This window comes from Pseudophryne corroboree, chromosome 6 (assembly GCF_028390025.1).
Source record: "Pseudophryne corroboree isolate aPseCor3 chromosome 6, aPseCor3.hap2, whole genome shotgun sequence".
Classification (NCBI taxonomy): Eukaryota; Metazoa; Chordata; class Amphibia; order Anura; family Myobatrachidae; genus Pseudophryne; species Pseudophryne corroboree.
This window is the reverse complement of record NC_086449.1, coordinates 165,734,975-165,762,266: the sequence shown is the minus strand read 5'-3', so window position 1 is coordinate 165,762,266 and position 27,292 is coordinate 165,734,975. Positions and strand designations below refer to the sequence as shown.

The 27,292-nt window shown below is 44.4% G+C and overlaps 1 protein-coding gene across 1 annotated transcript in view; it reads right to left on the bottom strand.

Moving 5' to 3' along the window:
- The window catches only part of TGFA (transforming growth factor alpha), an 86,174-nt gene extending 59,199 nt beyond the window's left edge, over positions 1–26,975 (bottom strand). The window contains exon 1 of the mRNA XM_063932083.1: positions 26,404–26,975. Within this exon, the coding sequence (XP_063788153.1) occupies positions 26,404–26,440 (37 nt within the window). The 5' untranslated portion in view covers positions 26,441–26,975. The remainder of the gene's footprint in view (positions 1–26,403) is intronic.
- Positions 26,976–27,292: the final 317 nt, after the last annotated feature.

Genomic DNA, 27,292 nt, shown 5'->3' with positions numbered 1-27,292 from the left:
GGGATAGAGAAATAACGTGTACTCTGTGCTGCTGCTGCTGCCACACTGCGTGCACTCTATCAGGGATAGAGAAATAACGTGTACTCTGTGCTGCTGCTGCTGCCACACTGCGTGCACTTTATCAGGGATAGAGAAATAACGTGTACTCTGTGCTGCTGCTGCCGCCACACTGCGTGCACTCTATCAGGGTTAGAGAAATAACGTGTACTCTGTGCTGCTGCTGCCGCCACACTGCGTGCACTCTATCAGGGTTAGAGAAATAAGGTGTACTCTATGCTGCTGCTGCTGCCACACTGCGTGCACTTTATCAGGGATAGAGAAATAAGGTGTACTCTATGCTGCTGCTGCCGCCACACATTCACAATTGTTACTAAAGCAAACAGAGATTTCCTATGAGTCACAAGGAAACATTAGCTGCATTGGTGTCACAGGCAGGGAGCACTGCCGGTCCTTTCCCATTGCCAAACTCAAAATGCACACAACATGGGCCATTGCTCTGTATGCTGGGTGCAATTTAGATTGTCATGTGTGTCCTGTTGGCCCACTTTGTACTCCACAATGGCCACCAATTCACAAGACATTCCAACCTCCCAATAGGATATTAAATGGGAACTCAGATCATAACTCATTTGACATGTCCTATGTCTACCATGTCTGCACCATACATAAATACACCTCCCATCATTTGGAATGGCTAAATACACTCACCAAGAAACACTTAATACAATAAGCACAACTCTATGCTATCTGATGTGAAAGGGGAATATATATATATATATATATATATATATATATATAGAGAGAGAGAGAGAGAGAGAGAGAGAGAGAGAATGCTACAGTATAATATAATGTGAGCGAGAAGTAGTAATGTGCTTCAATGTAATATACAGTGTTTAGATGGTAACTGTCAGTAATACCAGCGATAGATAATTAGAAAAAAAACAATTCAAGCTGGGAGGCGCTGCATGGGATAGAGAGGCAATCCCAAATAGATCAACTGCTGTTTATAGAGGGATTAGATTAAAGCTGCCCTCACTTTTTTATAGAAGAAACACAAGCATTATAAACGGGATTCTCTCTGGCCTCTCAGTGCTGCCAGACAATTGTTTCCAGAACTCTCGCTATAAGGATTGATGCTCAGAAGTAAAATCAAATATCCAAAAAGATCAAGTGATGTTAGAACATTAGAGTTTGATACACTGTACATTATTAAATCCATGTATCATGAGCTAGGGCTATTAAGGAATGCTAAAACTGTGGCAGGGCATGCTGGGATGTGTAGTTTCACAACATCTGGAGAGCCACAGGTTGGCCAGGCCTGAGCTAGGAGCTACAGTATAACGGCTGCTCCCCCTACACAGCAGGGAGAGACTAGACCAATTGAGCAACAGTCTCCTCAATTCAAGGAGAGCCTCTTCATCAGACAATAGAGTGAGTGCAATTCTGATTATTAGCTAATCCCACTAGAAGAAATACTTGATCTATTATAGTATTAGGTCTGCCACTTAGCACCTGCCATCTTGATTTGTTATAAAAAAAACACAGGCGCCAATTTATTAAAATGACACTTATCGCAGTGATAAATGTAAAACTGCTTTTTCATTGTAATTTATGAATGAATATTTTATTGTCATGCCAGATAAAGGAAACTCTCTCCAAAGTGTAAACTGGAGGTCAATGTTCAGTGGCATGAGCCCAGGACTGATAGAAACTTCTGATGCTATTAATATTACTATTATTATTATTATTATTATTATTAATAATAATAATAATAATATCCATTATTCATATGGCACCACAAGGGATCCGCAGCGCCTAACAAAGCACATAAACATATGAGCAAAACAAGAAGACAATGACTTAAGGGGGGTACTCACAGAGCGATATTCTAAGCAATCTGACTAGATTGCTTAGCATTTAAGCATTATCGCTCCGTATGTACCCCCTACAGTGATAGCGATGCGCAGCCCCGCGCATCGCTATCGCTGGTGCTAGATTGGCCTGCATGCAGGCCAATCTAGCGGGTCGCTCACTGCACCCAGTGAGCGCCCCCCCCCCCCCCCCCGTCACCCCCGCACACTCAGCACAGATCGCGCTGAGCTGAGCGGGGGGAGAGATGTGTGCTGAGCGGTTCGCTCAGCACACATCTCTCCCACATCGGCCCATCTAAATGGGCCTTAACTGTACAAGACAATGTAGGCCAAGTACATGGTATTTAAACATTGCTGTATCAAGGGACATGACACTAAGATAAGTATCAGGGTGTCAGAAACTGAGGGTTAGGTGCCGTTGTAGGTTGTATGGAGTAGACGATAGTCTAAGTAAGAGAAGGATAAGCACATGATGGGAAAGGGCCCTGCTCGTGAAAGCTTACATTCTGAAGCGAAGTGGCAGACAGACATGTGTGACACAAATGGGGTAGACAGTGAGTATGGAACAGAGGGTTAGGATGAGAGATGGCTGGATTGATGAAGAAGCGGGTCTTGAAAGCCTGGTTGAAGTTTTATAGAGAGGTGGAAAGTCTGATAGGGAGAAGCAGAGAATTTCTGAGGTAGGGAGCCTCAAAATCTTGGAGGCAAGAATGGGAGGAAGTGATCAGTTGGCAGGAGAGGCGGTATGCATTTCTAGAGCGAAGAGGGCATGTGGGAGTGTAAAGGGAGATAAGGTCAGATATGTAAATGGGAGGGGAATGGGTGAAAGCTCCATTATAAATTCTGAGCTAAACAGTCATTTTTGGGGGAAAAAAGGAGTTCAAGAGGATTGGAGACCAAATCTGGTAGAAATAAAAAGACATTGTAAATTGTGCTAAAATACTGTCAACTTTGACCTTATATCCCAAATGGTAGATACTGTAGTTGCATACAATTGACAAAATGCTCTCCCCATCAGATCTTCCTTATTAAAACAGTGAAGACAATATTAGGCATTACGTAAAGAAATGGCACCATACAGCTGTCTGACATTAACAAGTTTGATGTCTGAATTTTGTGTTATATATGCAGAGGTTTGCTTGACACAACAATCTTCTGGGACTAGAGTGATAGCAATTTCACATCACTGTTCTCTGCTGTTGGGTGACCTTGCTCCTATCACTACCCAACTCCTGATTCCCACCATGTATCTTCTCACATGAAGACAATTCCCCAGTTACATGCAGCCCTATCCTGGTGCCGACAAGATCACCATTACTGAAATTACTCAAACTTGCTGTCGATGTGCCGCAAGTAATCACCACGGCGCCTGACTGCGCACATATCAACCAGTTACAGTACTGCCAGCGCTGCAAGCTTTCCCACGCTCCTCAGTGTGGTTCAAGACAATACTTGCGATGTAGATGGATAACATTTGCCATTCCATAATGACACATCACATGCATCGGGCTGATCTAACCTCCTCCCCCCATTAGTCTGCATTGCCGCGAACATTCCACTGATCCCATTGGCTACCATTTGTACTATCGCCACTCACACTAAAACTGGCATTATGCAGACACGAAAAGAGATGAAGGCTAAAAACTGTTGTGACCCAAGTATCAAATATCCTCAGGAAGAAACAGCTTCTGTATAATTCTTGGGTTTGACAAATAATTGACAGACCCATGGTCAAGTACATATGCTGTACAATGATTGGTCAATTTTGTTTAATGGACAGAACTAACTGTAATATATACCATAATCCTGGTAAAGGTTTGATTTTATCTTTGGAAATTGTTCATAGTGCTACAAGCTTATGTGGCACATATAACTACCACCAATTGCACCAATTCTTCGTTTTGCCAGTGACTGGGTCGGGTCATTGGTAAAATCCAACATGTTGGAAATCCTCGATTGTCTGAATTTGACACAAAAATGATTGGATTGTTATCATGTAGGATTTTGGTGATACCCCTATAAAATAGCAGATCATTGGAGTCCGCCGATTGGCATTGGGGAATTGCCTGGTAGATGTATGGCCTACATTAGGTCAATAATCATGTCACTAAAATGTAATGTATCCATAAATGTAAACAAAAAACTATCTATTCACGTTTATGCAGGCAAATGTGTAGAAGTCCCCTTATAATATTATAAGCACTGCTGTCTTAGGGGGGAAGTCAGCTAAGGACAATATAAACGTAAGTCTTGATACAAGACACACAGACACTAAACGGCAGCAGTTTGATCTCTCTCCAAGAAATTTATTTGAATGTTTCCCCTTAAGGTGAGGAAAATTCCCAGCGAGCAACTTACATCCATTTTTAACCCTGATTTAACCCTATAACCCTGTTGACTGCAACCAAGTTACAAGTATAGTAATATTTATGCTAAATACATCTAGAAATTACATTGCAGGCTCTACAAAAATAATTTCAGACATAACAAGAAGAAAACTATTATTGAGAAAGAAGTAGATGACTCAAGTAAAAGAAGAAGCCATGGATAAATATGGATATTGTATTTGCTACTGTATGGATTTTGACGCTCTTCTCTTGTTTTCACATTATACAGGAAGATGTTAATTTATCTTAGAGGCTCTTTGAGAACCCCTGACAATTATACATCTATTGCCTACTGGAAAAGCAGCAGCAAACCGGGCGCTGTAACATAATGGCAGAGATCACACTGAGGGACATTTACTGTACAAACTCTGCAGTCTAATCATTTTTTTCTCCTCACAAACTTTCCTTCACAGACTATATAAATACACAGAAGACGGAGAGTTAGTCTAGTAAACCATTTAATAGTTTTGCCAAATGTATCCTTCAAAGTGAACATGAGGCTTAATGTGTTGATTTTTTTTATTCAGGTAAAACTTGCTCCATGCAGTGATCATTTTTCTTCCACCGTCTCCTTCAGCTAATTACACAGCCACGACTAGCCAAGCCAAACAAGAAGAGGAGAAAGGTCCTGGTTTGCTTGGGCTATATGTAACTGCTGGAGAAGTCACTTGGGGCTTCTGTCTCCACCTTTGAAGTGGTTGCGCCTGGCTTGTGCCAAGTTACTAAGCGACGTGTCTTCCTGCCAGTTGTGTTTCGAGTGCAAGCTCTGCGCTGTGGCTAGGTAACATTCAGTTTATGAGAAGTGTCAGCTAATATTTAGGTGTCATTATTTTACTCTTTTCCTGGGAAGGAACAACCTTTTCCAATTAGCGTCCGGTGAGTGAGCAGCTTTATAGGTTAATAATAAGTCATTAGTTGACTGCTAAAAGTAAGGCTACTTTTAACACTTTAGTTTTCAGAGAGTTATCACTCACATTGGTTTAGTGAATAAGAACCTCCCCATCCTTGAATAGATTGCATTACACACGCATGTTATTTATACAGTAATGTGGAAATATTTACCCATTATTCATATGGAGTATCATTCACAGGGGAATTTTAATCAATACATATGTGTCATTGGTTTGACAGGGGGAGGTGTATCAAATCTTGGAGAGAGATAAAGTAGAGGGACATAAAATACCCACCAATAACCATCCTATAAATGTCATTTTACCTGCTGTGCTAGAAAAATGACAGTAAATGTGTGTACACACAGTGAGATAAATCTGTAGGATTTTGACTATATAATCAAAGGGGGTCATTCCGACCCGATTGCTCGCTGCGGTTTATCGCAGCGCAGCGATCGGGTCGGAACTACGCATGCACCGGCGCCGCAGTCAATCAGGCCGTCGTTCCCTAGCAATCATCTCTGCATGATTGACAGGCAGAGGCGGTCGCTGGGCGGGAGGGAGCGGCACGGCGGCGTTTGTCCGCCATTATGGGGGCGCGGTCCGGCCAACGCAGGCGTGGCCGGACCGTGCGGGGGTGGGGGCGTGATGTCATATGCAGCCGCTGCGGCCAGAGGCAGCGCCGTTCAACTCCCGGCCAGCCGCAGGAGCTGCGCTGGCCGGGAGTTACTCCACAACTACAAAAGCATCGCCGCTGTGCGATGCTTTTCTACTTGTGCGGGGGGGGGGGGGTGGACTGACATGCGGGGCGGACTAGTCCTGTGCTGGGCGTCCCCCCGCATGTCTGGGAACATGATTGGAGCTGTGCTAAATTTAACACAGCTACGATCAACTCGGAATGACCCCCAGAATCTTAAGGAAAGTTGGTACACATCTCAAGGTATTAGCCAGCTTACGATACAGATTCGATCCCGATGCGCGCTCCCGTGGGGCTGGTATCGCAAGGCTAGATAGACTGCGCAGGCAAGTCAATCTCGACCATCTAGTGTACTATCTAGTACAAAGTATAGTCAAAATTGGCACTTCGTCAAAATCGTACATAGACAAAATCTCAAGCACAGATAGTCAAAATCTGTCCTATCTGTGCTATCTGGGCTCTGGGGGAGTTCAAGGGAAATCGCATTGTCAAAATCGGGCATGGCAAGGATCTCACCGTGTGTACACACCTTTAGAAGCTCATTGGTTGCAATCTCTTCAAGATTTGATGAATCTCCCTCCTAATTTAATTTATGCAAATTTGACATTAACCTGTGCAGCACTGTTGAGGGGCAGATGTATTAAGGCTGAAGAAGTGATAAAGCAGTGATAAAAGGACGGTGATAACACAGCAGCCAATCATCTCCTGTCAATTTACTTATTGGAGCTGATTGGCTGGTGCGTTATCACCTTGCACTTATCACTGCTTTATCACTTCTCCAGGCTTATTACATCTGCCCCTGAATGCCAGCTTGCCAGAATCACATGACAGAGAAGATCCCTGTCAAACTCTTTCCTAATCGCAGTTTACAAACCAAAGTTTCCATAGTATTAAACCCATGTTAGCGACAATTTATGGGAGCATGTATTATAACTGTTAATCCAAAAGACAAAAAAAGATTCCCCTTTAGCCTCCCCTCTATCCATTAGGCTTCTCGCTTTTTTATATACATTTTCCCTCCTGTCCTGTAAGCTCCAACCACTCGCTTCCTTCATGACCTCTCTTAAATCTTATCTCATAGTTGAACCCCAATATGACAGTCACTTGTGGGTGATAGCGTTAGTATAACAAGCTGTTCTGTGCCATGAAGTGGCCTCGGCATACTCCTGTCACTGTCACCTAATACGACACAATTCTCAAATAAAGGAAAAATATGTAGTGCACAGTGTCAACAACAAATACGTCCCCTTTTTGTCATTATTGGATATGCCAACCAAGCGAAGCACATGTGCCACTGGGCACAGCCTATAATCCTCTACCCCCATCTCTTTTACTCTGGACACTACCCAGCCCTGATCACCTGCAACAAGAACTGGGAAGTTCCAGACAAGAAGATATTCCCATTGCATTCCTGTGCAGACATTTGGAAGGTGAGTGACAACGAAACTGGCTAATCATTTGCATATATAAAAACATGTCTGCCCAACCAGCCTGATAGATTACATTCCAGAGACTCAATTCAGATCCCCATCGAAGGTAGCAATTATTTGGCAATTCTCACATGCAGATCAACACAATCATCCGTGAGATCAGAACTGCTGTCTAAAAGAAAACGTCTGATGTACACAAGCAAAAATCAACCACTTACATAACACATGCATTCTTTTAACACCAGTTAGATGATGTCATGACAGAGACTGGGAGAGCAAATCAAGGAAGGATAATGTAGGAATGGCTTCCCATTCAACTGGTTCTGCTGTTCACTTTCCTATACCTAACAGTAGACTGATATGTTTTAAGACTACTTGTGTTCACTTTGTACATATATGGGACATGCAAAAGAGATCTGTGACCCATAGTTACACTATGGTGGTCATTCCGAGTTGTTCGCTCGGTAATTTTCTTCGCATCGCAGCGAATTTCCGCTAATTGCGCATGCGCAATGTTCGCACTGCGACTGCGCCAAGTAAATTTGCTATGCAGTTAGGAATTTTACTCACGGCATTACGACGTTTTTTCTTCGTTCTGGTGATCGTAATGTGATTGACAGGAAGTGGGTGTTTCTGGGAGGAAACTGGCCGTTTTATGGGTGTGTGTGAAAAAATGCTGCCGTTTCTGGGAAAAACGCGGGAGTGTCTGAAGAAACGGGGGAGTGTCTGGGCGAACGCTGGGAGTGTTTGTGACGTCAAACCAGGAACGAAACTGACTGAACTGATCGCAGTGGCAGAGTAAGTGTGGAGCTACTCAGAAACTGCTAAGAAGTGTCTATTCGCAATTCTGCTAATCTTTCGTTCGCAATTTTACTATGCTAAGATTCACTCCCAGTAGGCGGCGGCTTAGCGTGTGCAATGCTGCTAAAAGCAGCTTGCGAGCGAACAACTCGGAATGAGGGCCAATGTCTTTATGTACTGTATGTATCCATTGGCATGATATAAGCATGATAAAACACAATGTCAAAGTCAAGTGATACTGCATCTCAAACATTTGTTGGCTGGTAACTAGCTCAGTGGACATCACGCCACTGTGCCCACTGTGTTTAAGTTACATTACATGCATTGTATGTAGTAAGACACGTGGAAAACTGCAATACAAGTAGAGGTGTGAATAGGCTGACTACATTATATACAATGGGTTCCATTGCTAAACCAATTTAAATCCACTGTACCTAGTGTCGGCCTGGGGCATGAAGGGCCCACCGGGGGAATGCAGTTGTAGGGGGTCCGTATTTAGGGGAGTGGTCAGTCTCCAGAGGGGGTGTGGTCACTCACCACAGAGGCTTGGCTAACCATTAGTGAGTTCATGGTCTGGGCCCCTTGATAGATATACACAGTAATTACTGCTAGCACATGTATGATAATGTACCAGATTAATAACAGCAATGCACTGTAGAAATTAGAAAATACACCATAGTCCAGGCCAGTATAAAATAACATATGTATAATGTATAATTAGTGCACAGTCTAAAACCTGATCCCTACAGGTTGTGGAAGGCCCCCAGGCAGTGGGTCCCACTGGGGGTCCCCCCTGTACCCCTGTGGGGCAGTCCGACCCCGACTGTACCATAGGTGCTTACACTTCTGGAATGTCCAGGAGACTCCACCATCCCATCCACTTCCTATTCAATATATCCACTTCCTATATAGTGGCCATCCACCTGTATCTCCCATCCAGGAACTCTCCAGGGGGGGGGGGGGGGGGGAGAAATAAACAGTAGGTAATAAATAACTGTAAGATTACCAATCAGAGGCATTCTCTGCAAAGTGGCATACTAGTAGTACATGGCAATGCTAACCACTGTGCCATCCAATCTAAACAAGACAAAATGAACATTGTAGTGCTCCGAAGTCCACCAGGACAGTTTAGATGCATCAACTCAAAGTTCCCCTGGAAATATTTAAAAGTGTTGCCAGCTATGATTTTTTTTTTTTTTTATCGGATTAAACAGTAACTCATTTATGATTGGCTCCCTGACGTAAATCACAGAGGTTGGTTCATAGTGTCAGATCTTCTGCCGCCCCTAAAATAGCCACATGCTGAGTGCACGGTCTGTGGTAGAAACCTAAACGCCGCAGACTGGAAGAAAACTGATGCACAACACTTAGCAAACACACCAGCATAAAGGTCAAATTCAACCACGGTTCCTTGGTAAACACAGTGTCCTGACATTAAACTGACACTAGACCACTTCTATGGCTGGCCAGGCTGACTTTTCGTCACCTGCTACGCTCACTCCTAAAGAGCTGACTTTGTATAACACCTCTAAGGACACCTCCATATGATGAATGTGCTGTAAGGTGTGGAGCCTGGATATGAAATAACAGACAGACCACGGCCACCTGTGACTCAGCCCAGATACACCTCCTCCTGCTCCCATTCCCAAAGAGGGGAGTTGTCACTAATCATTGTCTCCGCTACCGCCTCCCAGCCACGTGCAGCAAGGAGAAACTGTGCTGCTATCATAGGAATGTGGAGTGATAGGTGAGATTTCTCATCCAGCACGGCATGCTAGAGTGAGCCAACAGCTAATAGCGAATGAGTGTGTGTTCATGTGTGTATATATATCTATATATCTATATATATTACGCAGTGCTTTACAGAGAATATTTAAGTCATTCATATAAGTTCTTGGGCCTGTGGATCTTGAAATCTATATTCCCTATCACCTGGAAAGCATACACGGTGAGGTGGTTAGCATGGGTACAATTTCTGTCATGGCGCATCTGTGTGGGGTTAGCACCTCGATCAAGAACTGAACTCATGACCTCAATTCTGTGAGGTAGCAATGGTAACCACTACGTCAGTCATGCTCCAACATTATTACCACTTATCATGTACTGCTGGGATGTAGTTATGTGACCGGCGGTCACAACACCTCCCCCTACATCCCGCCCCCTGAGAATCCCGACAGTCTAGCAGGGACTATTCCCACTCGTGGGTGTCCACGACTCTCATAGAGTGGGAATAGAACCTGTGGCGACCACAGGTCGCCACGAGTCTGCAGCATGGCGAGCGCAGCGAGCCCGCAAGGGTCTTGTTGCGCTCGCCCCTGCCGGCATTCCACTGCTGGGATACCACCGTCGGTCATGCATACCCAACCCGTTCAGCTGAATGCTTCAAGAGTCTACATTACTTTAAAGAGTTTGAGCTGGAAACGGTATAACAAGGGCTTGCATATTTATTAGGGGCATATTCATCATGTTAATTATTAACATTCTAACTCGCCACGAGCGCTGGAGGAATTCATAATTGCTCCGGCGCGGAGACAGCTGACCCGAAAATCAGCTGTCTCCACAAATTCTTTTCACTGCTACTTTCGTGCGCTAGTTCATGCAGGTGCACAAAGCCCTGATGACAGGCGGAAGGAGCTGGACAGGGGGTCGGATGGATACAGAAGGATCCCCTCTTCATAAGCTGGGACTGCTTCTCATAGGTAAGTAGCGGGAAGGGGGGGGGGGTGAGAGCAAACGCCATCTGAAGATGGAGAAGGCTACCGTAGTCAAGATCAGAAAATACTGTATTTTTGGAGCTTGATGAATGAGGAGAGACAAGTAAGCAGGAGATATCTTTGATATCTCCTTTGTCACCTTCATGATGAATGGCCCAAAGCTTAATTTTTACAAAAATCACATACTTTTGTAGAAATTAAGGACCTAATTCAGATATGATCGCTGGGCTGTGATTTTTTGCTGTACTGCGTTCAGATAGTCGCCACCTACAGGGGGAGTGTATTTTCGCCGTGCAAGTGTGCGATCCCATGTGTACGCCAAGCTGCTAAAATTATTTTTGTGCAGTGTGTGTGCAGACCAGGACTTACTCCTCCAGTGCGATGAGAACAGGCTGATCAGGGCCGGAGCTGACGTCACACACCCTCACTGAAAACGCTTGGACACACCTGCATTTTTCCCGACACTTCTTGTAAATGCTCAGTTGTCACCCACAAATGGCCTCTTCCTGTCAATCACCTTGCAAATGCCCGTGCAATCGGATTTATTGCACCATCGCGTCGCTGACCGGCGATCCCCGTTGTTGTTGTCCGACGCGCGTACGCAGTGCGGTGCATACACATGCGCTGTTATGACCTGATCGCCCGCTGGGCAAAAAAACTCATAGCAGCGATCAGATCTGAATGACCCCCTAAGTGATGATGAATTTGCCCCCTAGATGGCACTGTTGTAAATATTGACTCATCTCATAAACCAGCTGCTTGCACTGTGTGTATGGCTGAAGGCAATTGCTGCATTGTAAGGGGCCTATAAAAAATGTTACAACGGTGTATATATACCACAAAAGCTGTGATATTTTAGTAGTGTAAGGCCACGTATAAATAGACGCTGAAAACGGATGTTCTTATAGTGTGTTAAATTCACTTTACAGCTAATGGCAAAAAAAATCAATAAATGGCGCTGTACACACACTCTCTGACAAGAGTGCACTTTGCCTTAATTCCAATGTTGTGTTCTGCGATAGCGCAGTACTCAGTACACCACGCTGGAGGGGGACAATAAGGACACACACTGAACACTGTTAGAATTGAGGAGAAAGGAAAGAGATTTGTCTTTGTTATTACCAGGCGTTGTTGTTTAACGCCCATGTATACAGTGTCTTAAAATCTATTAGTTATCTATATAATGTAATTCTTCTTTTACAGTTTTCAGTCACTTGAATTTAATATACATGCCAATATCATTAGTTTGCTATACCTTGGGAGGAGTTGTTCCGTGCTTACATATTATCTCTACACATTACAGGCTCTTTCAGATTTTACTGCACCTGTCTCATAAAACCCTGCCTTCTGCATGAGTACGTCACATACTTTATGCATACTTTTAACAAAAACAAAAAGATTCTCCCATAAACTTTAAACAGTCATCTTGTTTATAACCCTATAAGTGCTGCTACAGATTTAACACGCACGTGAGGGAAATGTTACGCTTGTGATCCCTACCCTGTGGAACGCCAAACAGCCACTCTCTACGTTCCATGTCTTGGGCGACTTAGCTGCGCTGAGCGACTTAATTGCTCAAAATGTGCCTCTTATTTGCACAACTAAAAGAACTGGAAGTGACAAAACAGCTCACCATGCCGGCACTGATTAAACTGATGTACATTTGTACATCTGTATGCGAATGAGTGCGATTAAAGTCTCAGCCCGGAGTCTCTAGTACACTTTGGACAGTGTTTTGCTGCGTCTGCAATGGGAATAAGTTCCAAAATGTAAAGAAAGAGGGGCTCATTCCGACTTGATCGCTAGCTGCCGGTTTTTGCAGCGCAGCGATCAGGTTACTACTGCGCATGCACCGCAATACACACGCGCGTCGTACGTAGCTGGGCGATGGATTTAACGAAAAATCCATTTGCACAGCCTGAACACAAGGAGATTGGCAGGAAGAGGGCGTTTGTAGGTGTCAACTGACCGTTTTCTGGGTGTGTTTGTAAAAACGCAGGCGTGTCCAGGCGTTTGCAGGGCGGGTGTCTGACGGCAATTCTGGGACCAAAAAGACTGAAGTGATCGCAAGGGCTGAGTAAGTCCAGAGCTACTCAGAAACTGCAAAAACATTTTTAGCAAAAATACACACCCCTGTGGGCGGCGACTATGAGTTTTCATGGCTGCAAAAAGTAGCTAGCGAGCGATCAACTCGGAATGAGGGCCAAAGCTGCTACGCTATACCGCTCGGTATGGCTCAGTTGCACTGGGTGTTTTGTGCCATATGATGTATCGAGTATAAGGACACAATTGTATGTCCATGCCGCAACATGTAAGCCTCCAGAAGCTGTAAAATCATGAATGTCTAAATATTCATCAGTAGAGTTACTACCATTGATAACCCCTCCAAACATACCATAACCCTGGACTTGCCAGTATAGACTTCTAAGGGGTAGGGTATGGAATCCCGGCGGCCGGTATCCCGGCTGCCAGAATGCCGTAATCCGGGCGAGTGCTAGAAAGCCCCTTGCGGGCTTGCTGTGCTTGCCACACTGCAGGTTCGGTGGCTCACCACAGGTTTTATTCCCATTTTATGGGTGTCACCCAGGAGTGGGAATAGTCCTGGCGCAGCTGATGGCATTTTCGGCAGTCGGGATTCTGACCGGCGAGATTCCGACCGCCGGGATATTAACTACAGCCCCTTCTAAGACCCTATCTATCAAGTATCATGAGGCGTCTTTAACAGATAGAGAGGAATGAAAAAGCTAATTTTTTTTTTTCCCAGTCCAGATCAGTTTAAAATGACCAGGGCTTGTGCCTAGACCTCTGTAAGCTGCTTTTTACCTTCTGGGTTAAATGTGGTAAATACGTTTTATGCAGCTCTGCACATTAGTAAGTGAAATGCTGGAAAGATGAATCCCACACAAGAGATTATCAATTAAAACAAAGGATTACAAATGAAATATGTACTAATTGCTATAAATCACATGTTCTATACAATTGATTAGATTTGCCTCTTATGTGAATACAGGAGGCAATGTAGAAAGTACCATGCAAAACCAGCTTTGGACACATTGGGGTAAATTTACTAAGATTCGTATTTTCCCGTTTCAGGTCAAAGTTCAATCACGAATGACATCGAAAGTGTAAAACTGCAACTTTTTGAATTGATTACGACTAATTTACTAAGCTGTCGTATTCGGGTTTTTCTTTTGTTCCGATGTCGATGTCATTCGTGGTTTTTTTTCTATTTTTACGGCAGTGATTAGCAAAACACTGCCGACTTTTTTACAATGAATCTCGGCCGGATCTGTGTGATCCGTGCTGGGGTTCATTTTTTTTGTTTTTTTTTAAATTAAACACTGTCAAATATTTTAAAAAAAATTGCGTGGGGTCCCCCCTCCTAAGCATAACCAGCCTCGGGCTCTTTGAGCCGATCCTGGTTGCAGAAATATGGTGAAAAAATTGACAGGGGTTCCCCCATATTTAAGCAACCAGCATCGGGCTCTGCGCCTGGTCCTGGTTCCAAAAATACGGGGGACAAAAAGAGTAGGGGTCCCCCGTATTTTTAAAACCAGCACCGGGCTCCACTAGCTGGACAGATAATGCCACAGCCGGGGGTCACTTTTATATAGTGCCCTGCGGCCGTGGCATCAAAAATCCAACTAGTTACCCCTGGCCGGGGTACCCTGGGGGAGTGGGGACCCCTTCAATCAAGGGGTCCCCCCCCCCAGCCACCCAAGGGCCAGGGGTGAAGCCCGAGGCTGTCCCCCCCATCCAATGGGCTGCGGATGGGGGGGCTGATAGCCTTTGTTGTAAAAGAAAAGATATTGTTTTTAGTAGCAGTACTACAAGTCCCAGCAAGCCTCCCCCGCATGCTGGTACTTGGAGAACCACAAGTACCAGCATGCGGCGGAAAAACGGGCCCGCTGGTACCTGTAGTACTACTACTAAAAAAATACCCAAAAAAACACAAGACACACACACACCGTGAAAGTATAATTTTATTACATACATACACACATACTTACCTTATGTCCCCACGCAGGTCGGTCCTCTTCTCCAGTAGAATCCAAGGGGTACCTGTTGAAGAAATTATACTCACGAGATCCAGGGGTCCAGGGTCCTCGGGGAATCCAGGTGTAATCCACGTACTTGAAAAAAATAACAAAACGGACACCCGAGCCACGCACTAAAAGGGGACCCATGTTTGCACATGGATCCCCTTTTCCCGACTGCCAGAAACCCACTCTGACTGATGTCTAAGTGGGTTTCTTCAGCCAATCAGGGAGTGCCACGTTGTAGCACTCTCCTGATCGGCTGTGTGCTCCTGTACTGAGTGACAGGCGGCACACGGCAGTGTTACAATGTTGCGCCTATGCGCTCCATTGTAACCAATGCTGGGAACTTTCTGCTCAGCGGTGACGTCACTTTAGGTCAACCGCAGGGCAGAAAGTTCCCAGCATTGGTTACAATGGAGCGCATAGGCGCTACATTGTAACACTGCCGTGTGCCGCCTGTCACTCAGTACAGGAGCACACAGCCGATCAGGAGAGTGCTACAACGTGGCACTCCCTGATTGGCTGAAGAAACCCACTTAGACATCAGTCAGAGTGGGTTTCTGGCAGTCGGGAAAAGGGGATCCATGTGCAAACATGGGTCCCCTTTTAGTGCGTGGCTCGGGTGTCCGTTTTGTTATTTTTTTCAAGTACGTGGATTACACCTGGATTCCCCGAGGACCCTGGACCCCTGGATCTCGTGAGTATAATTTCTTCAACAGGTACCCCTTGGATTCTACTGGAGAAGAGGACCGACCTGCGTGGGAACATAAGGTAAGTATGTATGTATGTGTGTATGTATGTAATAAAATTATACTTTCACGGTGTGTGTGTCTTGTGTTTTTTTGGGTATTTTTTTAGTAGTAGTACTACAGGTACCAGCGGGCCTGTTTTTCCGCCGCATGCTGGTACTTGTGGTTCTCCAAGTACCAGCATGCGGGGGAGGCTTGCTGGGACTTGTAGTACTGCTACTAAAAACAATATCTTTTCTTTTACAACAAAGGCTATCAGCCCCCCCATCCGCAGCCCATTGGATGGGGGGGGGACAGCCTCGGGCTTCACCCCTGGCCCTTGGGTGGCTGGGGGGGGGGACCCCTTGATTGAAGGGGTCCCCACTCCCCCAGGGTACCCCGGCCAAGGGTGACTAGTTGGATTTTTGATGCCACGGCCGCAGGGCACTATATAAAAGTGACCCCCGGCTGTGGCATTATCTGTCCAGCTAGTGGAGCCCGGTGCTGGTTTTAAAAATACGGGGGACCCCTACTCTTTTTGTCCCCCGTATTTTTGGAACCAGGACCAGGCGCAGAGCCCGATGCTGGTTGCTTAAATATGGGGGAACCCCTGTCAATTTTTTCACCATATTTCTGCAACCAGGATCGGCTCAAAGAGCCCGAGGCTGGTTATGCTTAGGAGGGGGGACCCCACGCAATTTTTTTTGGAAAAATAAGCACTTTCCCACCCCTTCCCACTGATATACATGCACGGATCTCATGGATCCGTGCATGCCTATCCAATCACGAATAAAAAAAAAAGGTCTGGTTTTTTTTAGCACTTTTTTACGAGTTGTAATTTTTCACGGCAGTGTTTGTTTTTTTTTTGCTTTGCACTTCTTAGTAAATGACCGAGATTCATACTTAAACAGCCGCGTTTTGACCGATGGTGTATTCATTCGTGATTTTTTTCCTAGGACTTCAAAATATTACGAATGCCCTCATCACTGCCGTGATTATTGCTTAGTAAATTACCGAGATGACACTTTGATGAAAAAACGGCATCTCGGTCAAAATCGGGAGCTTAGTAAATTTACCCCATTGTTCATCTTGATTTGCATAAATGCAACTGGATTTATGCTAAACTGCACAGACCAAGATGAAGGGGGATGCGGTCACCAACCCAGCTCCGTGGATGCTGGCAGTCAGCTGGCCATCGCCAAAATCCTGTAGCCGGAACCCAGAGCGACGGCATTCCGAGGGTAAGTATTGGGGTAAGGGTTAGGGCAAGGGTTGCTAGGTTAGGATCGGTATGAAATGCCTACAATCAAAATCCCGGCGGTCGAAATCCCGGCAGTAATTGACCGACGGTCAAAATCCTGACAATGTCAAAATCCCAACATGGACAAAATACCGACATTTAAAATATCGACAAGGTCAAAATACCGACAGGTCAAAATACAGACATGAGATTTTCTATTTAAAAAAATTGGTGTGTACGTCTACATAGGTCGACATGGACACCATATAAGTGTACCGCGTCCCCTCGCATGGTTCGCTGCGCTCGCCATGTTTCGGGCACGGTCCCTCCATGCACTCGGCACACTATTATATTCCCCCTCCAGGTCCACTGGGATGGTAAAGTATGAACAAGCCGGTTTCAATGAAAAAATCATGAAAAACTCATGTTGGCATTTCGACCTGTCGTCATTTTACATGTCGGTATTTTGACCTTGTCGGTATTTTAAATGTCAGGATTTTTTTTCCTTCGGTTAATTGCTGTCGGGATTTCGACCGTCTGGATTTTGATTGTCGGTAAATTGACTGCATCCTGCTAGGTTTGGGTTAGGCACCAGAGGGGGGGTTAACCATAGCCGCCACCCCGTGTCCTTAACCCTAGCCACCATCCCCTGGGATTAGCCGTAGCTGCCACCCCCTGTGTCTTTAGCTCTAGCCGCCACCCCATGCGGGTTAGGGTTAGTGTAGGGGGCAGGGCAGGGGTAAATTAGTTACCACATCCCCTGTCAGCATTCTAAAAGTCGGGATGCTGCGGTCTATCATGTGACCACCGGCCTCCCAACTGTTGGTCACGTATATCATACCCGATGAAATTAGCAAGGGTAGAGGTGAGCGATGCTCCAAATTCTGAAAAGCAGTGCAGAAACGAGACTTCTTTTTGGAGACCAAAATTAGTGAAATGAGACAGGGAAGTAGAAAAGGTGCCGATAGCATCCCCAACCTTCTACCCTATTCTGAAACAGCAATAAGGAGCAGCACAGATGCTCCTGGCACTCTTCAGGATCGTGGACGTCTACTAATAACGCGTAACGCTCTCACAGTGCGCAGAGGAGCTGTGGGAGGAGCCACTGGGACCACAAACAATCTCGTATAGCGTTAAGAAGTGGACAGAACCCTACTAATTTAAATTGGCAATAATACTATTACTTGTAAATTGATTCTGGGGTGTTGGGATGGTAATGGATAGAAGTTACTTTGATGTATAAAGTATACTGTTCCAATCTGTACAGGGCCAGATAAACAATGGGGTGGATGGAGCTAAAGCTTCAGACCTCTATTTAAAAATAGGACCAGCACATAGAGAAAGCAACCAATCATTCAGCTTCTGTCATTTATCTAGCACAATCTCCATTTTATCACTCTCAAAGGATTGATTCATCTCCCCCTTATGGTGTGTACACACGGTGAGATCCTTGCTATGCCAGATTTTCACTTTGCAATTTCCCCTGAACTTTGCGATTTCCCCTGAACCCCGGAGACCAGCACCACCGATTTTGACTAAAGGGCCCTACACTTTGAGCGATCCGCCGCCGAACTGCCCAACGGCGGATATGGCCGATTGGCGACCCGGCGGCGGGGAAGCAGTGACGGGGGGAGTGAAGTTTCATCACTCCCCCCGTCACCCGGCTCTACAGAAGTGCAGGCAAATATGGACGAGATCGTCCATATTGGCCTGCATGCACAGGCGACGGGGCACCAGCGATGAACGAGCGCAGGGACGCGCATCGTTCATCGCTGGTGCCTCCACACTCTAAGATATGAACGGTATCTCGTTCATTAATGAACGAGATCGTTCATATCTTTGAGTATTATCGCCCAGTGTGTAGGACCTATAACTTTTCTTGAGATATGGACCATGGCCCTCATTCCGAGTTGTTCGCTCGCAAGCTGCTTTTAGCAGCATTGCACATGCTAAGCCGCCGCCTACTGGGAGTGAATCTTATCTTAGCAAAATTGCGAACGAAAGATTTTCATAATTGCGAATAGAAATTTCTTAGCAGTTTCTGAGTAGCTCGGGACTTACTCTGCCACTGCGATCAGTTCAGTCAGTTTCGTTCCTGGTTTGACGTCACAAACACACCCAGCGTTCGCCCAGACACTCCCCCAATTCTCCAGCCACTCCCGCGTTTTTCCCAGAAACGGCAGCGTTTTTTCACACACTCCCATAAAACGGCCAGTTTCCGCCCAGAAACACCCACTTCCTGTCAATCACATTACGATCACCAGAACGAAGAAAAAACCTCGTAATGCCGTGAGTAAATTACCAAACTTCTTAGCAAATTTACTTGGCACAGTCGCACTGCGAACATTGCGCATGCGCAATTAGTGGAAAATCGCTGCGATGCGAAGAAAATTACAGAGCGAACAACTCGGAATAAGGGCCTATGTGTGCTTACGATTTTGGCTTATGTGAGATGTCATTGACATGTGAGATGAACTAGATAGTACACCGATCTAGCAAGGATTGACTTGACTGCACAGTCTATCTTTTCTTGCGATACCGACCTGGCGGGATCGCGCATCGGGATCCAATCGGGATCGAAAGTGGTATAACACCTTGCGATTTGCACTAACTTTTCTTGAGATTTTGACTATATAGTCAAAATTGAAAGAAAAAAATCTCACCATGTGTACACACCATTAGGGTGACCTCGGTGCTGATAGTGTAGGGGTGGACACTCCCACATGGCACTGGCCACACCCACCCAGCACTGGTCACAGCTTCTATACTTCTCACAATAGGCCCATGCTGTTATACTTAGCCACACCATGGTGCTGGGGAGTATATTTGCCCAACACAAAACCCATTTGCAACCTTTCATACTGGCCCCGTTTGATTTATCTGGAAAGTTTATATACAAATGTACTGTAAACTATACAGCTGTAATACAAAATATAGGTGGCAGGCAGTCACACATCAAGCTGCTTTAAGAATATGACAGTCCCATTAAAATTTACTGTTTTTGCCACCATATATGTAGAATTGTTATCATAAGTCAATATCCCACTGGGATTTTCTATACTCAAGAAAATAAACTTGCACAGGCAACGGCACATAATTCATCAACCAAGCACCATATAGCAAGAAAACCATGAGAGTCTAATCTACATGAATACATTCATTGCTCATTACTCTAGTGTGGAATATCTGTCATAACATCAGTTTGGCCAGGTTAATATACTGTACTGCTGATATATCCAGCAATGGACGCTACTGCTCACCACATAAAGTGTTCCCTACACTGCTTCACCCAGAGACCTTTCCATTAGTATACCAGGATGGTGTAGACATGCTGCAGACAGATTGCACGCCTATGAAGAAACTTATATAAGATGTTGCCACCATCATCAGGGGATGTTGCTTCATGGTAACATATAATGCATGGAAACAAGTGTGAAGGTTTCAGCTGGTGCACCGGACAGTCTGTAAGGGTAGATGCACACACAATATTTTAGTTGCAATAGTGACTATTATTTATAGAGTTTTGGGTTTGTTTATTTATTTATTTGAACATGTTTTCAGGATTTATGCTCCCAGTCAACACCTTTTAGATTACATGTTCATATAGTCAGCATCTATTAGAAGTTTTGGTGATAGCAGCGGGCTGGGAAATTGTTTTGTATTTCTGGCAGTCCATTTCATAAGTGTTTAAACCTAGGTGGAGCATTAGATGGTCTTTTGATATAGGGATCAGTGACTTGTGATATCTATTGATTGCTAAATATGTTTGCTTATCTTCATCTAATACATGATACAGATATTCTATATGGTAATTTGGATGCTCTCTACATTGTATTCCAGGCATTAATATACTCACTGTAAGGTACAGTATCCACTGGGAAGTTCTCTGCATTGTTCGGTTGTGTCAGTGTTGATGATTCCAGTATTATATATCGTGATCACTGGGGTGCTCTCTCTATTGTATGATGGTGACTGGGATGCTCTCTGTATTGTATGGAAGTAATTGTGATGTTCTCTATTATATGGCAGTCACTGGAATGCATTCTGTTCCATATGACAGTCACTGGGACACACTCTGTATTGCATTAAGGGAACTCTCTGTATTATATGGCAGTCAATGAGATGTTCTCCGTATTGTATGGTGGTCACTGTAATGATCTTTGTATTATATTGAAATCTATTAGCTTGAGGTGGTGATTTGCATTGATTGCTCCAAACACATTGCAACAATGGCTACTGAAGTTTACAGGTGTGTGAATAAGAACATAAATACAGAATGGGGACTAGGGGGGAAATTTACTAACATGGCAGTTCTATTTCAGATGGGATGTTGCCAATAGCAACCAATCAGATTCCAGGTATTATCTTCTAGAAGGTGCTAGATAAATGAGAAGTAGAATCTGATTGGTTGCTATGCAACATCCCATCTTAAATAGAACTCCCATCTTAGTAAATTTACCCCTATGAGTGTATTTGCCTAGTCACCCTCAATCCGACCTTGGATTCATACCAGCTCAAACATCACACGTATGCAATATTCAACATATGTATTTTATGTGACCTGATGTGTCAAGCCTTGCAACCAAAAGTTTCACACAAAAACTTGGCACATACATAATGAGTGCTACAGATGCTGTCTGCCCAAGCCTTGCTATCCTTATCATGAGAATGCAGAACAACTGAAAACTCAATGAGGTGAGCACTCCATATACTGTATTGTTTTAAATAGTTTATTACCCCTTCTTTGCCCCAAGTTCAGTGGTGTCTTTGGTAGCTGCAAAAGGTAAGAAGTTAATTTTCGTCTGTCCTTAAGTCCTGAATGATTGCTGGTTTTAATATCGCCAAATTATAAAACAAACAAGAGAAAACCTGCCACACCTCTCGTGTCATCCTTTCTCTGAGTCACACGAAGAAGGGACCAAGGAATTACAGTTGTAATAATTCCCTGCAAAGAGAAACAGTGGAATGGAAAAGCCCAGGAAAAGGGGTCTCCTTCATACAGTGCACTAACATTCTGAGTGGTTGGGACTATGAGGCCACACAGATGTAGGGTGTGAGGTGTGTTCTATGACCATATACACATGATATGTTTATCTTTACTCATCTGGGAAGTACAAAAAACATCACTCACTTTATAATCATTTAAAAACAAATTATTGGATTTTCAGGTGGAGTTTCATTATCCATTTAAAGAAGGAGCACGATAGGACAGTTAGTGAAGTAAGCTGTTATTACAAGCTATTACACCAGCAATTATTGACAAGTAATATGGAACTAGCTGTTATTAAAGGAAGACCTCATCCATTCCTACCACTATTACTGTAATCGCCTGGTCACTGGCTATACTCGGCTATTAGAATATTATCCTTGTGTCCAAAAGCCAAATCTGTTCAAAATGGCACTGGTTATTATCAAGCCAAGTTTAGACGTTAGTGGAGGCATAAAGCAGCTACTGTTCAGGAACATTTAGGAGAGCACTGAGAATAGAAATATATGTACAGAACAGGTAGGGTGGAGTTATTGGGAGGGCTAATTGGAATACAGTAGTTTGGGAGGAGTAATAGGAGTTGGTTTTAAGTCCAAAGTGGAGTAGGCATTGCTATTTATAGCATACATGCATACTCAGTAATACAGTACATTGCTACATTGCTGCAAACCTAGTGATCGGGGTACCACTTCTGTAGTACTAAGATAGTACTGCCTTTAGAGTAGTCATCAATACAGAGATGTATTGTAGTAAATGCTTATGGATATTAGCTATGTGTGTGTGTGTGTGTGTGTGTGTGTGTGTGTGTGTGTGTGTGTGTGTGTGTGTGTATGTGTGTATATGTGTGTATATATACACACACACACACACACACACACACACACACACACACACACATATACAGTATATCATGATAATAGGTAAATGTAAATAAAAGTTAAGCTAATTAAAAATTATTTTTATATAATATTAGCAATAAACACACAGCCATAGGAATTCAGACAGCCGTAGATGGTTATTTGAAAACAAAGCTCAGCATTCCCTATCACTGCTTGGCATGACTGGGAGTCATTGATACTACAACACCACCAATTTGTTGTGGGTTCAATTAGCCGCAAACTGCAGACGCATTTATCTGCCTATTTCGGCAGACAGATCCAGCTGTCACCTCCATAGGCTGTGAGCTATCCTCCTAAAGTTAGCAACCAGAAGCTGCCGGGACCCATTCCAGCGGTTTCCGCAGTTAACAAATCTACCCCAATATATACCTGCAGTTCCCTGTGTCACAGAAATGCTAGTCCAGAGGCTAAGACAACACTGAGTTATCTGAGAAAGCCATCTTGGCAAATGTAAAGGCAGCAGTCTTCAGAAAAGAAAGGATGAGGTAATGCAGGAAGGGGTTAGCAATGGTTAAATATGAGGAATTGCAATTTATGCAATGGACGTTAGATAATATACAGTAGGTGTACTAGAGAGGGGCAGAATGTGGAAGCCATTTAGAATTGCTATAGCAGGGTTAGACCTGTCCTGATTACATGAGGACAAGGGGCGTAATTCCAAGTTAATCGCAGCAGGATTGTTTTTAGCAGTTGGGCAAAACCATGTGCACTGCAGGGGAGGCAGGTATAACATGTGCAGATAGAGTTAGATTTGAGTGGGTTATTTTATCTCTGTGCAGGGTAAATACTGGCTGCTTTATTTTTACACTGCAAATTAGATTGCAGATTGAACACACCCCACCCAAATCTAACTCTCTCTGCACATGTTAAATCTGCCTCCCCTGCAGTGCACATGGTTTTGCCCAACTGCTAAAAAAAATCCTGCTGCGATCAACTTGGAATTACCCCCAAGGATCAAACAGTTTTACAGCAAGTAGGGAAAAGGTGACACCCAGTGCCCTTATCTGATACTCCTTTCACACTGCCATAATAACCCGGTATATTGCCGGGTCGCCACGGGTCGAGGTGCGGTGTGAAAGGGGTATGTTACAATTTCCCAGGTCGACTGAACCAGTATTTCAACCCAGAAATAAAACAGGATTATTCCCAGGTCGAAGTGCAGCACGAAGGGGTTGCCGGGTCGATGTGACCTGGGATATGTCCACACTACAGGGGGAGAGGCAGCGCTTGGAGATGATCTGACCTTAAGGCACCGCCTCCGCACACGTCACCAACCTGGCAATATGGTGCCGCCAGTCTGAGGGTCTCAAGCGTGTCGCACCTGGAAAGGACCCGTGCACAAGTCCCGGGTGTGACCCGCTTTACGCGACGTGAAATCGGTATAATACCCCTTTTACACTGAGTCTCTCCCACAGGATATTGCCTGGCTTGCTGTAAAAAAAGTCAAGCTGGGTTCGGTGCCCCTGGAATTCAACCCTTGAGACCAGGGTTATTACCGGGACTAACCCGGACGAGATGCAATGTGAAAGGCAACAAGCCTAGTTATTTGCCCAGGGTTATGTTTAAAAGCTGACGATTGGCTGTGTATGCAGAGGCCTGCCTTAAGGGAGTGACATGCAGGGCAGACACGGGTGCAGTGTGAAGGTGACGACCCGGGAATAACCTGGGTGCAACGGGGGTTTGAGCAGCTGTGACACGACTTGTAACTGTGTTCTCTTTACCCAGATCGGACTCAGGATTTAGGTGTGAAAGGGATATTATACACTCCTGTTCAGCCTACAGTGTCTGCTCTCTATGTATGAATTCACCCGTCATCTGCCATTATTATTATAATAACATTTGCTTATATAGCACCAGCATATTCTGTTGCACTTCACCACAGGGTTTTGTACTTATCAAAGGGTATTACAAAGGCTAAATTAGCTCTAGACAAACAGGGGTAAATTTACTAAAGCTTAAAAAAATTAAAAGTGATGCTGTTGCCCATAGCAACCAATCAGATTCTGTCTATCAATTCTCTATTGTCTCCTAGAAAATAATAGACAGAGGGGCAGATGTATTAAGAATGGAGAAGTGATAAAGCAGTGATAAGTGCAAGGTGATAACGCACCAGCCAATCAGCTCCAATATGTAAATTGGCAGGAGCAGATTGGCTGGTGCATCATCACCTTCCACTTATCACTGCTTTATCACTTCTCCAGGCTTAATATATCTACTCCAAAATCTGTTAGTTGCTAGGGGCAACATCACCACTTTTTATTTTTAGAAGCGTTAGTAAATGTACCCCATAGTTGGGGGTAACAGTAGGCACCAGCACTAAGTCCTACAATTGCGGTCAATTCATTCTAGGCTTTCACCTGTTGAGTTCTGATTACCATCTACCCAAATATGCTGAACATGTAAAAAGTGCTTGCATCCAATGAATGCATTCCTTACTACACAGCACAAGAAAACTATTTGTTGCTCTCCATCTGGTGTGGAACTATAAGTCCCAGAACATGCTGTCATCTTGAATTGATGTAAAAATGTCTGCATTTCATACGTTACGGAATACTGTAGAACAAAGGTAAGCAACTTGTGGGTAAAGGCTGGCAGGGCATGCCGGGACTTACAGTTTAACACCAGCTGGAGACGTAAGAGTGCCTACAACTTGCACAAAATGAGGGGCATGTTGTACAAAGGTGGTGTATGTATATATATATATATATATATATATATATATATATATATATATAACTGATTACATCACTGCTCAATGATTATAACATTGCTCAGAGGATTATCATAGTATAAACGTTACTCATCTAGTTTAATCCATCATTAAATTCAACTAGTTGTCTGAGTCCTATATTTCTCATGTTCTATCCAGCACATGGACCAGTATGACTGGGATAATTCCGGCGTCGGTCCCCTGTACGCCGGGATACTGACAGCCGGTATATTGACTGCATCCCCTGGGATAAAGCCCTCTGCTCACAAATCCCCTAGACCAGTGGTTCTCATACTAAAATCATGGCACACTAGAGTATCAGAATTGTTTTTACAACACCCATAGGCCAAAAGTTTCTTACTGAGAAATTTAGAAAGAAATATGAAATGAAGTAAATTGTGTTTATATGTCATCCTTAGGTTCGGGTGTGTGGTGAGGGACAAGATTTGCTTGTTTCTCCACATATTTTATGACTGTCACGTAACAGCATTGGTTTTGCCTATTACATAACATTGACCATACATAATTTGAATTGGTCCTGGACCACCAGTCCAAGGCACCCCTGCAAGTGTCCTAAGGCACCCCAGGGTGCCACGGCCACACAGTTTAAGAACCACTGCTCTACACCAAGGCTCACCTCTGTTATTCATATAGTATTGAAAAACATCTGTTGCTCTTCTCAGACAATTATGGTAATTTGACAATACAAAGGGATACAATGGGCACTGTTGTACCTTCCAAAATAAATAAATAGATCTCATTTTTTTTAAAAGTTACAAAGTAAATTGTATCTACAGTAGATGTAATTTCTTACTGATCTCTGGCTTGCTGCCACCTGTGTAATGAATGCAATTTTATTTTTTTACTTGCAATATTTGCAGGCAGCAGCAGCAGCAATCCCTACCACAATAAATGTCACACACCATTGAAAAGGGATGCCGCTGTTCAGTGATCTCAACAAGGACATTTCATCAAGCCTCCATACCATATAAGATGCGGCCAGACATACCTAAGATGAGCAACATAGTGTAGCCTGCAGGTGACATTCTCCTGGGCAGCCGGTGGCAGAGCCTGGCAGCAGGCAGGTCCCTCCGCGCAGAGTTCCCGGGGTGAGTGCAGGCAGAGACTGGCTGACACACCGTCACACCTTCTTCCGACGGAGTTACAGAGACAGTCACTCACTGGCTCCTTCTTCCCCCATGGGCCAGCCAGTCCACAGCATGTGGGATGTGAGGGTACACACACAGCCAGCACATAGCACACAGGAGCTCACTTCCCTGGTATGGTTGTTACAGTGTATTTCCCCGCTGAGAGATTCCCATTCTGCAATGTGTCAGGTGTCTTATATCCAGGAGCAGCTCCAGACCAGAGAGAGATCTATGCTGTCAGCACAGTACAGAGTACTATTGTGCACCGAATGCAAGTGTCACGCCTGTAAATGTATATATCTGTCCTCGCTGGATGTATCCTTCTCAAGGGAACAACCTGTGGCTCCCCAGTCTCTGTCCTGGTTCCTGGTAAGACGTGTGCACGGGCTGAGTGCTGCTGCTGGGCTGTAGCGCTGTAGTGTACTAAGGTGAGGATCCTGAGGCAGGATCAGAGATTAGGCTGAGTTCCCTGCCTGTCCCTCCCACTCTCCAGCTACAGGCTCCTGATCTGCATGTCACTCATTTACAGTATTACTCACTGTACCACGGGCTGAGGCTGCATTCTGCTTCTGGTCTTGTTACTGTCCTATAAGGAATCCACAGACATTCACCAAGTACAGTACCACAAGCACCACCACGGCTACCTGCCGTAGAAGATCACTTGTAACTTTTATTAGCAAGCAAACTTTATTCTTCTTTTAAAAGCTATATAGAGAATGTGCGCTCTAGATAGATAGATAGATAGATAGA